This window comes from Schistosoma mansoni (genome assembly GCF_000237925.1).
Source record: "Schistosoma mansoni, WGS project CABG00000000 data, supercontig 0160, strain Puerto Rico, whole genome shotgun sequence".
NCBI classification, from domain to species: Eukaryota; Metazoa; Platyhelminthes; class Trematoda; order Strigeidida; family Schistosomatidae; genus Schistosoma; species Schistosoma mansoni.
This window is the reverse complement of record NW_017386051.1, coordinates 25,834-40,252: the sequence shown is the minus strand read 5'-3', so window position 1 is coordinate 40,252 and position 14,419 is coordinate 25,834. Positions and strand designations below refer to the sequence as shown.

The following is a 14,419-nucleotide window of genomic DNA, read 5'->3' as shown; positions in this document are numbered from 1 at the left end:
AGAAAGTTAGGGGCGGACAAATCAAAACGTGTCGTCAGTTCATAAACTCACTAACACTCGTAAGGAGTTTGCAAGATTCTAAATGTCTGTCCACAACCATATTCGTAATGACCTAAAAAGGTTCACCACGCCCTGCTAACTGCCTTCAGCACTATCTGCAACATAGTAAAATCTTTTCTCTAAAACTCAGGAATAAATAGTAAGTAACATACAGGAGTTTACAAATAGTAAAATTAAATATCAACTAATCTCAAAAGCATGTAACCTCTTTATATAGTAAGTCAAGTGAAAAACTTTCTTCGAACTCACTAAAACATGAGAAAGCCAAGAGTATTCAGAGAAGAAAGTTATAACACAATTGATTGATGACTGGGTGGTGATCAATGTCATGCGTGTCAAGTCCTTCTTAGTGCTGATCGAATGCTATTGACCAACTTGCAATGTGGCCACTAGTCTAGGTGGCTCGACACTGCATACACTATGTTGAGATAAGATGGTGGTTAGAGGGGGTCAATAGGAAACCCTGAACCCGGGTTTCGTGCTACTTGGCACTCGTCAGCAAGGTGTGCCTGTAATCTTGAGGGAACTGGTGCTCCCTGATGGATTCGACATTACCACTGAGCTATTCGGGCCGTGACCGACCTCCTGTAGGACTGAGATGTAATCACAATTGATTAATCACTGGGTGGTGATCAATGTCATGCATGTCAAGTTATAACAAGTTAAATAACCAAAGATTAACTAGAACTATTTTGAAACTTAGTATCTTATACCTGTTCGATGATTAATATTAGCTACTGCCTTAAGCATGTCACCGTTTTCAGCCACGATACTTAACTTGGACACGTCTTTTTCTACTTTCTTTTGTAAACATATATTGGAATAAACTTTTAAATCCATACTTTAGAAGGAGGTCTGTAAAATATAATGTTACCAGTTTATTGTTAAGTCGATTAAAATAGAATACATGATATAAATCATTTTCGAGTATTGTTATACATGAAGCACATTTTTAGTCGATCCATTTAAAGTTACCTATGAAGAAATGAGGAAATACAAATATCATTTCATAATGTTAATAAAAAGAAACCGTGGTATCTGTTGAATTCACTTGTTATCAAACTGGAATATCAAGGCAACGACACTTTTAGTATCGGTTGTTATGTTAAGCTTATATACTTTATTCTAGATTCTGGACAAGCCAATTCACTTAACCTTCATGAGTCATGTTTTCACCTTGTTAATTATTCACTTATTAACCTTGACTATTTTTTATATGAACGTAGGTGTGTACACACTTCTTATCCTATTTATCACATGTCTGTCATTTATTTTTGTCTGAATATAAATATTGATTAAAGTGAGTTAGCTTACCCGTCATCTCTAATGCGTGTCATTTTTGTTTCGTTCGCTGATATTTATTCATATGCTTATAACTTTCTGGCCTACGTCATTTGTCAATAAAACTGTAGATAGCGCTTTTCTTTGCCTTCTGATTTTATGCACCATTAAGATTTGCATTATGACGGTTATCGAGGTGAATGATTAACGAAGCACGACAACTACACACTACTTACTTACTTGCTTACTTACTCCCGTTACCCCCATCGAAGCATAGGCCGCCGAACACCATTCTCCAACCCACTCTGTCCTGGACCTTCCTTTCTACTTCTATCCAACTTTTGTTCATTCTTCTCATATCTGTCTCCATTTCTCGACGTAATGTGTTCTTTGGTCTTCCTCTTCTCCTTTGGCCTTCACGATTCCATGTAAGGGCTTGTCTTGTGACGCAGTTGGGTGATTTCCTTAAAGTGTGTTCTATCCACTTCCAGAGCTTCTTTTTGATTTCTTCCTCCACTGGAATCTGGTTTGTTGTCTCTCACAGTAACTTGTTGCTGATAGTGTCTGGCCATCGGATCCGAAGTATTTTGCGTAGACAACTGTTAATAAACACTTGTATCTTCTAGGTGATGGCTTTCGTAGTTCTCCGAGTTTCCACCCCATACAATAGAACTGTCTTGACATTTGTATTGAAAATTCTAACCTTGGTGTTGGTTGATAGACAGTTGTTTTGAGTTTCAGATGTTCTTCAGTTGTAAATATACTGCTCTTGCTTTATCGATCCGCTCTAATAAAAAAACTAGCCAGTAAAAATTATTCAACGACAATACATTCTATACAAAAAGTGATAGATTACCATTGGCTTTTGGGAACGTTACTTTAATTGCTGGACACATTAGTTATCGTATGGTGTATGCTACTTATGTTGACAGATATAAGTAGTATGAAACATCAATCAACAGTTAAATGGCTGGTAGCAAAAAACTAAGAAAATCGAATTTAACTAAACCGAAAAGGAGAATAGAAAGGAATAATGAATTAAAAGAATCATACAGAATGTAAAAGACAATAGATAGATTTTCAAATGAAGCATTTCATGTATAATTCCCATATTTTACCAAGATATTCTATAGTTTGATTGTCCCCATCGATGTTCTCATCCATTACAATTGCACTCTTTTCTATTATCTTGTAGTACAATATCATTGATTATTTTTGTACTAAATTATGAACAGTTATGAATTCTTATATAAGTGTGTGTGTAAATGTATGTATATATTTGTCTGACACCCCCTTGTATTACTAATGCTAGACACTGTATTTTTGTTTCAGGACTTGTGCAATAACATGTACCTATACATGACTTCCGTTCAACTACTATGCGTTCTTATTCATTCATTCATTATCGATTTTGTTTATCTGATTATTTAGCTTGATTGAAATAATCCTTGTCTAATAACATTTTGTGTCGTGAATTAATTGTTGTTACACCAGAAACAAACATAATTGTAAGCAGAGATGGATAGTGGCTAGCAGTGGAATCCAGGATGCGCGTTTCGTCCTATTTGGGAATCGTCAGCTGGATGTACCTGCATCTCAGAGTTCATGTTCACTCTGCGATTCGAACCCAGTACCTTTCGCTTCAAATGCCATCGCGTTATCCACTCGGCCACTGAGTCCTGATAGCCACATAATTGTGTTTAAGGTATTGAAGTTTAATTAGCAATACAAAGTTAGTTTAGATAAGTCGGTAGTACTGTGGTGTCGGTTACTGATATCCACATAAGTAGTATATGGTGATGGTCGGACATTGAATGTATTTCAGTAGACGATCGATAAGGAGAGAACGGGAACGACAAGAAAATGTATGAACAATAATAATCGGAGAATATGGACGGATATTTGTAGAAGGAACAGTCAAATGTAGACAATCGATTGTTATTTTTCAAATTAACTGTTCACTATATAGTTCTCATATTTTAATGAGATATTCTGTACTGTTGTGCCACAATAAATTCGACTGTCCCTAACTAGTGTTCTTGTTCACTACAGTACGAATCTCACAGCCAACTATTTAAGATTAATCAACTGGATTTCTTAACTAAATGACAATACGATTAAGTTTAGTTTGAAGGAATTAATGGAGATTATCATCATAGTTTAAATCAAGAATTGATCTTAGCTAGACCATTATGAAAAACCTGGAAACTCTAAATGACTGTTTCGTTCTGGTATGGGGCTCCTCAGCAATGAATAAACACAGTCTCTATGTACTGCCACAGTACAAATGGACACGCTTGTCATTCTCTTTATTATAACGGTATATCCTCAAGATAATTCCAATGCTTAGTACATCACTCCCCCTGATTACCGTTATTAGATAAATTGCCAACTGTGTTTAGATTTTAGAAGGTAATACAAAGCGATAACTACAGTGCAAGATTTAAGAAGCATACAAGTTCAAGCAAGGGTTTACAAGTCTAAATTCAATCAATCCACGATAGTTCTCGACTATCCTTCATGATTTTCGACGAATACGTTCCTTATGACTATTTTGAAAATTGACAATTGTACGTATAATGTAAATCTCATATTTCAAACTTCCAATTAAAATTATATGTTTGATGTTTATTCTATTACTCATTGATCTATAATGTGAAAATCAGACAATGTTTGTTGTTGAAAAAAGCTCCAAGTGAACATTTACTACGTAACATAATACATAACGGCTATAATACTGGATTGTGAACGGTGATTATCAGAAAAACTGTATATTCAATTTCGATTATTAATTGTACCTAACGAAATATAGAGGCCTATTCTAGTTTATATTTATAAATAAATATGGTTGCTTAATACCCCCTCCCCCCCAAAAAAAATGGTAGCTAGATATTTGTTTGTTACCATTACCCTATGATCATTCTAGTATTCAGTTTTGTTAAATGTTCCTTTATTCAAATAAAACTGTTAGTGTGTGAATGTGATGTTAGTTTCATTTTGTTTTACAGATTGTTGATAGTTTTACTGATTATACACCGATTTTTTACTGATCAATAACATTGTTATGTTCATTTATATGTGTTACTGTTGATGACAGACATGCAATTGGCAAATGTTTTTTTGTAAATATATATATTACTTATGAGTAGGCTAAATAATTCTAGTGAATTTCATGGTTATAATCGAAGTTCGTCGTGAATGGAGATCTCCATTTGACGATTATTATAAGGTATTTCTGCTAGTCAATTAATATCTGTAAGAACCTCAAAGCGTTTAATTTGTTGCATTGTGTTTGAGTAATTCCAGCAGTCTAATTGATATTCCTCATTTATTTTCGTACGTCAGATGTAATCCGATGAAATTCTATCATTTGCATGTTTCATTCATATCCAGTTTTCAGTGGTTATTCAATAAACATCAGTCCGTGATATTAACTGTGTAAGTGAATCATTTGAACGAATCAGTGAACTTTGTCTATGAGTTATTTCTAGGCATTAAGACAATAAGACAGAGTGAGATACCTGAATTACGTTTATCGACTTAATTATCAATTTTGAAAACAAGAAAATTAACGATATGCACATATAAACGAGTGAATTATGCTTGGAGAATGGCAGTTAGAGATAAGTACATTACTGATTCAACTGGTGATCGTTTAAGGGATAGCGACATATGGGACGAGGAACTTGTTTCATGACCATTCGATTATATGTATGAACTTCAATACATCAACTGCAGTTATATATGTCGTCAACCTCATCAGATGAAATTTATAATTCAAGCTAATATATAGTTATCAGTAATTGATTGGTGTGTTGGATTCTGTGACCGATTAGGAAGGAAATTCAATGATCTATTCACTTTAAAGTATGTCTGTCAGGTTTAGAATTAAGCGCATAAGTGTTTACATATGCATAAATTCATAACACTTTGACTTGAATACTACAGCCACCCGAAGTTTGTTCAACCCAACGATACTAATGGAGTAAACAAAGACTGGTCTAAAACAATGTGTTATCTGTTATCATGCTTATGAGTGTTTACCGGCGGACAGAATGAGACTGATGGAACTCTTTTATTCATTTAAGATTATTATTATTAATGGCTTTATTCAACATTATATGTTTAGTACAAGATAGAATTCTCAGCAGAGGAAGACCAAAGAACACATTACGTCGAGAAATGGAGACAGACATGAGAAGAATGAATAAAAGTTGGATAGAACTAGAAAAGAAGGCCCAGGACAGAGTGGGTTGGAGAATGCTGGTCGGCGTCCTATGCTCCATTTGGGGTAACAGACGTAAGTAAGTAAGAATTCTCAGAGCAAAGTATTTCAACAAGTGTTTTGCACGAAACAAAAAGCAGTCGATAACTCCATACGTATATACATGAAATAAGCAAATTAATTATGTTGAAATAAATGAAATGTTTGTTAATGTCATAAAAATCTTTACAGCTTTTATTTAGAGGCATATCTAAGATTACAGGTTATTGGTCAGGTCATCTCTCACAGCTTGTTTGTCTCATGGTGCAGCTTAAACATATATGCCTCTTACTACGTCAGATCGTTCGACGACTGACTCACCTTCCTATGTATATGTTCTTCTTAAACATTGTCGAAAACTTCGCCTCTGTTTTTGCCTGCTTGGATTCATACTTCCATTCAAAATCGCTTTTTGTTCTTGTGACTTCGTGATTTGGGTTGTACAATGGTAAACTGTAATCAACGCTGCTTATTATCTTCCGAAATTTATACACCTTTGTTAGTTATCTGTTAACGATGATCAAGACGAGTGATATACGAAGCCTCATGAATGAACTCGAAGTTAGTTCACTTCAAACTTTCAAAAACAATACTCGTTGTTTAGGTTTTAAGCTTAGTGATCACATCGAATCTCCGGTGTATAACATATATTAAAATTGTTATATCGATTGAGTGGTACGTGCGTGCGTTCTTGCCCGGTTTAGTATATGACGTGATGATCCCCGCCGATTGGAGAGCAGTGTTTTATCGATTGGATCAATGATACACAAAAGCCGACTATGAAATGTCATTTGATTTGAAATTTCATCTAGAACATTATAAATTAGGAAGTGTATAATTTTGAAGAAAATTCTGTTTAACAGACAGTCACTTTCGAAATAGTCCAGTTGTAACCTTTCTAACTTTAAAAATTAGTGATGTTATTTCACTTGAGTCAAGAAGAAATAATTCTCTCAATATTAAAGCTATACATTTACTGACAAGTGTTAACTAGCATGAAACTTAGATTGACTAGGATTTCCTTTGAGGTACCTTTAACCACTTAACATTAAGTAAATTTTAACAGTTGAATTGACAAATCTATCTAAGCATGGACCTGGAAGCACTGGATGACTGTTTCGTCTAGTATGAGTCTCTCCGCAGCAGCATGAATCCACTATCCTGCAAGTGGTAATTAAACTCAGGACTTTCGGTTTTCAGTGGTGGTCTAACTTAGATCGACTCATGAATTCAACTGTTTTAATGCTACAATCTCCACAAATTCCCATAGTGAAAACAATCATCTGCTCATTAGTGATCAGCTTCAAAATGTAACTCCTGGAGTTCTAGTAAGAATCTGTGACCAGTAGAGTTCAGTCTGTGTTGGTTGGTTGCTGGCTCAATGGTCCAAAGGTTAAGGATTATCGTGCGAGATCGAAGGTCCAAGTATCTATGAGGATCGTGGATACACATTGTTAAGGAATCGCATACTAGGACAAATAGCCATTCACTGCTTCCAGATTTTCACTGATAGTCTAAGTAAAGTCAACTCGTGAATTCATCAATTACAATACTATAATCTCCATAAATCCCTATACTGATAATTGAAAGTAACAATCAAAATGAGTATAGTTTATTCTTTTTAAATTAATGACATCTATAAATTGAATTCATAAATTAACATATTAGGCATTAAAATGTATAGCAATAACAGTTCAATTGTTCAATATATATCTAATTATATAAAGTTCATAAATGGGTAAACAGAGAACTACAGTTATGAATAACCATGTCGTTGAACCATATCATAGATATTCATTATTCAGTTGATTGTGTACTAGTTCTTAATCTCATTTTTTTCACTTCATTTGTTTTAATTATAAAGAAGATTATAGCAATTATAGCTAAGATAAGTAATATTCCAGCGAATACAATTAATGCAATTGTTCCAGGATGTACTATGGAAACAAAATAGGTGGGGGGTAGGGGTAGGGAAAGAATTAATAAAATTAAATATAAGAATTTTTGTTTAAATTTGATTAAATAGTTTCATAGTGTTTGGCGGCCTAATTAATATGAGACCTTGATGAGGAAGAATGTAGTTGTAAGATTTCAGTGAATGAATTTGAAGTAAATCTAATGTTTCATCTGGCAATCTGGTCCAAGCTGTTTCTAGTTGATGTGAATAGCGAAACAAGAAGCCTTAACAAACTGAGGAAGCTATTTTTTGGAGATGTTATTTCATTTTATTCAAAGCTTGTAAAGCAGTAACATTTACTTTTGTCCCTAGTCTATTCTACGGATCATAAGCTTTCGTTTGATGTATGATTCATTGACATAGCATTTTCTGTTCCAAAGCTATTGTAATTTAGACGTAGCCTTTTGTACTCTATTTTCTACTCTAATCCCCCAGTTTTGGACATAATTGTATTTTCCTAATTATTGTACTTTGTGATCAGGCTAGTCATCTATTTATTCCTGTATCTTTTTACACTAATCTGAATTCGGAATTCGGGTACCAGATCGGGATTGGAATAAAGCGAGTAGTGTTCCAGTTGTCTTGTTTTCTCTCTCTCTTTCGCGTGCTTGTCAGGCAATCAGGGATAGAATAGATTTAGTCTCTCTACCCCCGCTTCGAACTCACGCATACTAGCCTCAAGGTTAAGCCAGTCAGCCAATCGTGTGAAGGTCTCAATCTACATTAGACAAGTTATACTCGTCACGAAAGTGGGTAGATAGATTCTAGGACGTAACACAAGTAATTATAATCAAATATCGTAATTAAAGAATTATCGCGAGAGACCGAAGTGTGGATGCACACTGTTGAGTCCCTCATTAGGACAAAATTACAATCAAACGTCATAATTATGATGTTTGTGTGATTTACAATTGTTAGCTTATTATTTACAGTCTCCATTACTGACAGTCACTTTTGGCTTGTTTGTATATAATTGTTATTTCTTATTTTATGGTGTGGTGCAGTCCAGTATGTCTGTATATAAATAACGTCTGTTTAAAATATGTATATTAAAAAGGTTGGTTACTACTTTTGAACTCAAAGGTTGGGGGTAGCAAGGAGCTCACGAGTAGTGAACGAATAGGTACCTAGCTGCCGGTTAAGGGTCAGCACTACTGGTCGGGGATGTAGTTGATCAAGTCAGAGACATTAAACTTTGGGGTAAATAGTTAATTAAATTAGAATCAGAATTTTGATCGGGAACTGGGCTGGTTATATTGGTCAGAGGTCACTAGATAACATTTACCAACCAATCGAAATAATGTAAGAGCAGTGATAATAAGAAAGACGAAACATTGAGAACATGACCTTAGAAGACAGAATAACATTATATGTATGGAACGTAAGTGAAACTCAAGATCTAGGGTAATATAAGGTGTGTGTGATTCTGTACCATTATGATCGGTTCTAAACCTTGTAATTCGTCTCCAGTTGCAAAGACATTAAATAGACTTCAACTAAGTAGTCTATATCTATCAGCTCGGCTCAGATTAAGAGTCGACGATCCCAGAGACTATCTACATGTTTTAGTTTGACCGATTACCTTTCTTTTAAATAGTTCTTACACTAGATAACATCATGTTTCGAAATCGGTGATGGTTTAGAATACGTGATGCACGCTCTAATCACGTCACATAATGAAGATTCATAGTCTTACTAAACGAATTATCATTTCCGCCTAGCACAGTACACCTAATGTCAACATATATATGAGTTATGTAAAACTTACATGTACAGTTCTTTCCAGGATCAGCTGGGTTAACATCTTTCCACATTGGATCACATGTACATGTTACACCATTATCAGTATTTCTACATGATGCATGTTGACCACAAACTAATTGAGTATTTGAACACGTAATTACTGGAGAAATACCTGTTGTAAGAATAAATTACAAAGCAAGAAATTGTATAAAGGTAAATATATACCAACAGTGACTGGCTAATTGTAGTTAACACTCTGAATCATCGTCTACTCCAGAGGTGTGCATACAGAGCAATCGATTTTTCGGATATCGTGGACGGTTTTGATAATAATCCATTTATACATGTATCCTCTCTAAACTTCAATGTTTAAGTTATTACAGGAGATTTCAATTACCCTGGAATAAACTGGGGTTCCGGTAGTTGTCAGTCTTTATGATAGATTCCCAGTGATAATTAAGATGCACTACTGATCGCAGTAGGTTAGTACCCAAACAAGGAGTGATAGTTGATCCAATACAATGTAGAGATAACAGTGACCATGAATTAGTAAATAGTGCTCTCTTTGTCTGTTCATCTTATGACCAACCCATGAAAGAACCTTGTCAATATAGAGATCATAGACAAGCTGATTGGGATCTCCTGTATTCTCTAGTAAGATACTGAGACTATGGTACCCTCTTGTCAAGTAATAGTCTCATAGATGATACTGACACATTCAATTTGATCGCTAACAGTTGTTTAGACTCCTACTACTCTCTTAAAACGTATAGGTTTAGTAAACCTAAAGAATTTTCTATACCAGATAAATATCGTCATAAGGACTTACGTACTCCTACAATTCGTCCTTCACAGAAAAGGTTCCAAAACAGGCCTCCAAGTCTCAACGTCTTATGGGTTGCATAATTTGAAACCTCTATAAGAACAAGTTGCGTACTTTTATGTATACAATATGTGTTCAACCAGTCCTAGAATACTATACGTCTGTTCTTAGTTGTGTTAGCATAAAGGATAAATTAAGACTGGAATCCGTTCAGAGACTATTTGCACTTCACATACTTGGGACTGACCGTACTTGAACCTATAAGTCCAGATGTAATAAACTTGAACTCGATCCTTTATGAAAGAGAAGACTCACAATAAATCCTATACTTTTCTTCAAAATACTTAAGAAACTATCTTTCACTTCCGTTGAAGTAATTTAGTATGCAGAAACTCCTAGTTACAGCATCCGTAATTCTTTGTCATTAATGAAATAATTAGATTATAACTTTTCTCTCCATTTGAATGACTTTACTAGTCAATTTTTCAGAATCTGAAATAATTTACCTTAAAGTGTCTGTGAGATAAAATCGCTCCCATCATTTGTTCGCTGAATAGATGCTTACTCCTCCTCTGAAATTACTTTAAATTTTCTAGCATATGTAAGTGTATCTTATTACAGAAGTTAGATTAAACGACTGGGCAGCTTCATTGATGAACATGGTGGATCTGATACACATGTGAGAGCGAGGATCGGCAAAGCAAGAGCAGTATATTTACAACTGAAGAACATCTGAAACTCAAAACAACTGTCTATCAACCAACACCAAAGTCAGAATTTTCAAAACAAATATGAAGACAGTTCTACTGTATGGGGCGGAGACATGGAGGACTACGAAAGCTATCATCCAGAAGATACAAGTGTTTATTAACAGTTGTCTACGCAAGGTACGTTAGATCCTTTGGCCAGACACCATCAGCAACAACCTACTGTGGGAAAGAAAGAACCAGATTCCAGTGGAGGAAGAAATCTGGAAGAAGCGCTGGAAGTGCATATGACACATATTCAGGAAGTCACCCAACTGTGTCACACCCTCACACGGAATCTTGAAGGTCTTAGGAGAAAAGTAAGACGATAGAACACATTACACCGAAAAATGAAGACAGATATGAGAAGAATGAACAAAAGTTGGATAGAAGTAGAAAGGAAGGTCGAGGACAGAGTGGGTTGGAGAATGGTGGTCGGCGGTCTATGCTCCATTGGGAGTAACAGGCGTAAGTATGTAAGTAAGTAAGATTAAACGAACTGTCATTATTATTAGTTGTTATTATTATTAATTCAAATATGAGGGAGAGAGAATCGCAAAAATGGGACATTTATCAGATCAATGGGTCGTTTATCAAAACAATGGAATTATCAAAGCGATTTGAAAACACTTACGTGTTGACTCTAAATTATTTAACAATGCATCAGATGTTTTATTCACTTGATTATAACCATCAGCTAACAATTGAGTAAAATGTTCTTGACTTAATTGTGAACCAGGTAATGTTTGTAATTCAATTGTTGCACTACCTTGTACTCCATCTGTTGAAGTATTATTGATTACACCATTGACAATTTGTCGTTTACCACGAATAACAATAGTGACTCGTATAAAAATAACTGTTGTACATTTAGCACCTTGAAATATTGGTGTATTTGCAGTTAGTAAACTACTTATAATCTGATGGTAAAGAATATAATGATAGAAAGATTAGTTAAGGTGCTGAGGAAAAAAAGTTAAAACAGAACAGTAATAAGCAAAGATGGATAGTGGCTAGCATCTTTGCTTATAATGGTTGTGAATTAAAGCTATATCGAGGCAATACGCACAGTATGCACAGATGCCTAGAGACTGACCAGTTGCAGTCCTAACACATCGATGGGAAGATTTAAACAAACAATACTAAATGAATTTAGAACAGTAATAAGTTTAAATGGTTGTGGAAATCGTATAATTTGAGGTTATTTTGGATTGGATACAATTTTTTTTATTACCATTTCTCAGAATTGCACAGTTACAAGCCTCAATGATACTGAAGCGAATGAATTAATTTCACACGATAAGTACAATATCTATAGATTTCTAAAAGATGACAGGTTGAACGTAAAGAAGTCATGAACGCAAGACAAATGTAATTAATGACATGTTAGGTAATCGTAGTACTGTAGTGAACAAGAACACGGATGGGGACAATCGCATGTATTTCAGCACATCACAGAATATCTCATTAAAATCTGAGAACCATATAGTGAACATTGTAAGCAAAGATGGATAGTGGCTAGCAGCGTTTCGTCTTATATTGAATGAAACGAATAATAATAATCTGAAAATGGTTTTCGTGGGGATTTTAGTAGTTTTTTGTATTTGAGATCATGAATCCATTGAAGCTAGACAACCATGGAAAACCTGAAAGCACTGGACAGCCATTTCGTCCCATTGTGGGACTCCTCAACAGTGCGTATCCACCCGCGAGGAGGGGTGTTTAGGACTGCAACTAGTCAGTCTCTAATTGTCATGTGTGCATACTGGGCGTATTGCCTTGAGCCCCAGAGTGAACATCAATTCTGAGATGCAGGTACATCCAGCTGATGAGTCTCTAATAGGACGAAACGCGCGTCCTGGATTCCACTGCTAGTCACTATCCATCTTTGCTTACAACATTCAGTTCTATTGTTCTTTCGGAGTGGATCACTGATAACTTGATCATCCAAATGTCTAATGTAGTCAACTAAAAGAAATGTTGAACTGTAGACATTAATTGGAACACTTTTTCTTAATTTAGTTTTATATCAACAAACTCAATCAGACTAAACGTAACGTATATTTGATTGCCAGATATTTTAAGTTATTGTTAGGTCTGTACATCATCAAAGATTGATCTCAGTTAGAGTATTCCTGCAAAACTAGGTAGTATTGAATAAATATTTATTCTCTTGTATAAGACTCTCTTCATCCAAACACAACTATGCATGCGGGCCTAATGATGCATATTTCTAACTTCAGATAATTTGTAATTACAAGTAACTAGTGCCCAGTATTATTGGTGACAGTGTATTTAGCTCTGAACATCTTTTCAACGGTATTCCTGTAGTGAACAAGAACACTAGTTAGGGACAATCGAATGTATTTAGGTATAAAATTACAGACTATCTCAGTAAACTGTGATAACCATACAGTGAACAGTTAATTTGCAATTTATCAATCAATTGTCTCAATATTAACTGTTCCTTCTGTAAATATCAGTTCATCTTCTCTGATTTCATTGTTCATGCATTCTCGTACCTATTACGCTTCATTCCTCTTAGTTCCTTATCGATTATCTGCCAAAATACGTTCTATGTATGGCCATCACCATATACTACTTATATGAATATAAGTAGACCACATTACACTCCATATACTATGTACAGTTTAAACTAAACTCCTAAAAATCAATCTGACATAACTATTATTGTATCCCTTAATACATTTTTAATGTTAAGAGCTTATGTAGCAAATAAGGAGAATGAGAGAGAGAAAGAATTGAAGAGTGTTGAGATGATCCTGAAAATATCTCGCAATAGACATGACAAACTGAGGAAACATTAAGAAGCATTTTATCAAATCAGCATTTGCTAATGGTTTTGCCAGAAACATCACGAAAATGAAAAGTCACATTTAGATGTTCTGATCGGCTGATTACTACACTGCTACTATGTTTAGTAGCATTCTAGAATTTTCAGAAAAATTCAAAGACTCCTAAAACACTATAAAAATCCTGTATTTTCTGTACATAAATGAACCTTTAGAGTAAAGTGCTTCTCGTATATTTTGTGCCTTTTCTATCATGTTCAAGTCGCTGTGTAGTTCCACCTTGGGGGTTACGAGAGACTAGCTTAGGATCCGAGTACATAGTTCAATCAACAAGACTTATCAAAGAGTTCATATCATAATTCATTATATACTACTACTACTTTCGCCTGTTACTCCCAATGGAGCATAGGCCGCCGACCAGTATTCTCCAACCCACTCTGTCCTGGGCATTCTTTTCTAATTCTATCCAGTTCTTGTTCATTCATTCTCATGTCTGTCTGTCTTCCTGATTGAAGAAAACATCATTTATGTATATTTTTTGAAAAAATTGCAAATAATTAGTTTATTTTTGTTTATCGAAAAAAATTCATTTCAGTACATTTTATATAATTCATGATTATCAACATAAGTTAGTAATTTTAATAGTTGAGATCATGAATCAATTGAAGCAAGACCCCTATAGAAGATATGGAAGTACTGGAAGGCCGTTTCGTCCTACCATGTGACTCCTCA

At 34.8% G+C, this 14,419-nt stretch overlaps 1 protein-coding gene across 1 annotated transcript in view; it reads right to left on the bottom strand.

Moving 5' to 3' along the window:
• Positions 1 to 7,402: 7,402 nt before the first annotated feature.
• Smp_174500 (hypothetical protein) overlaps positions 7,403 to 14,419 on the bottom strand; it is a gene marked incomplete at both ends in the record, with an annotated part of 15,511 nt that continues 8,494 nt past the window's right edge. Inside the window, 3 exons of the mRNA XM_018797853.1 lie at positions 7,403 to 7,542; positions 9,331 to 9,477; positions 11,509 to 11,794. Of these exons, the coding sequence (XP_018646741.1) occupies positions 7,403 to 7,542; positions 9,331 to 9,477; positions 11,509 to 11,794 (573 nt within the window). The remainder of the gene's footprint in view (positions 7,543 to 9,330; positions 9,478 to 11,508; positions 11,795 to 14,419) is intronic.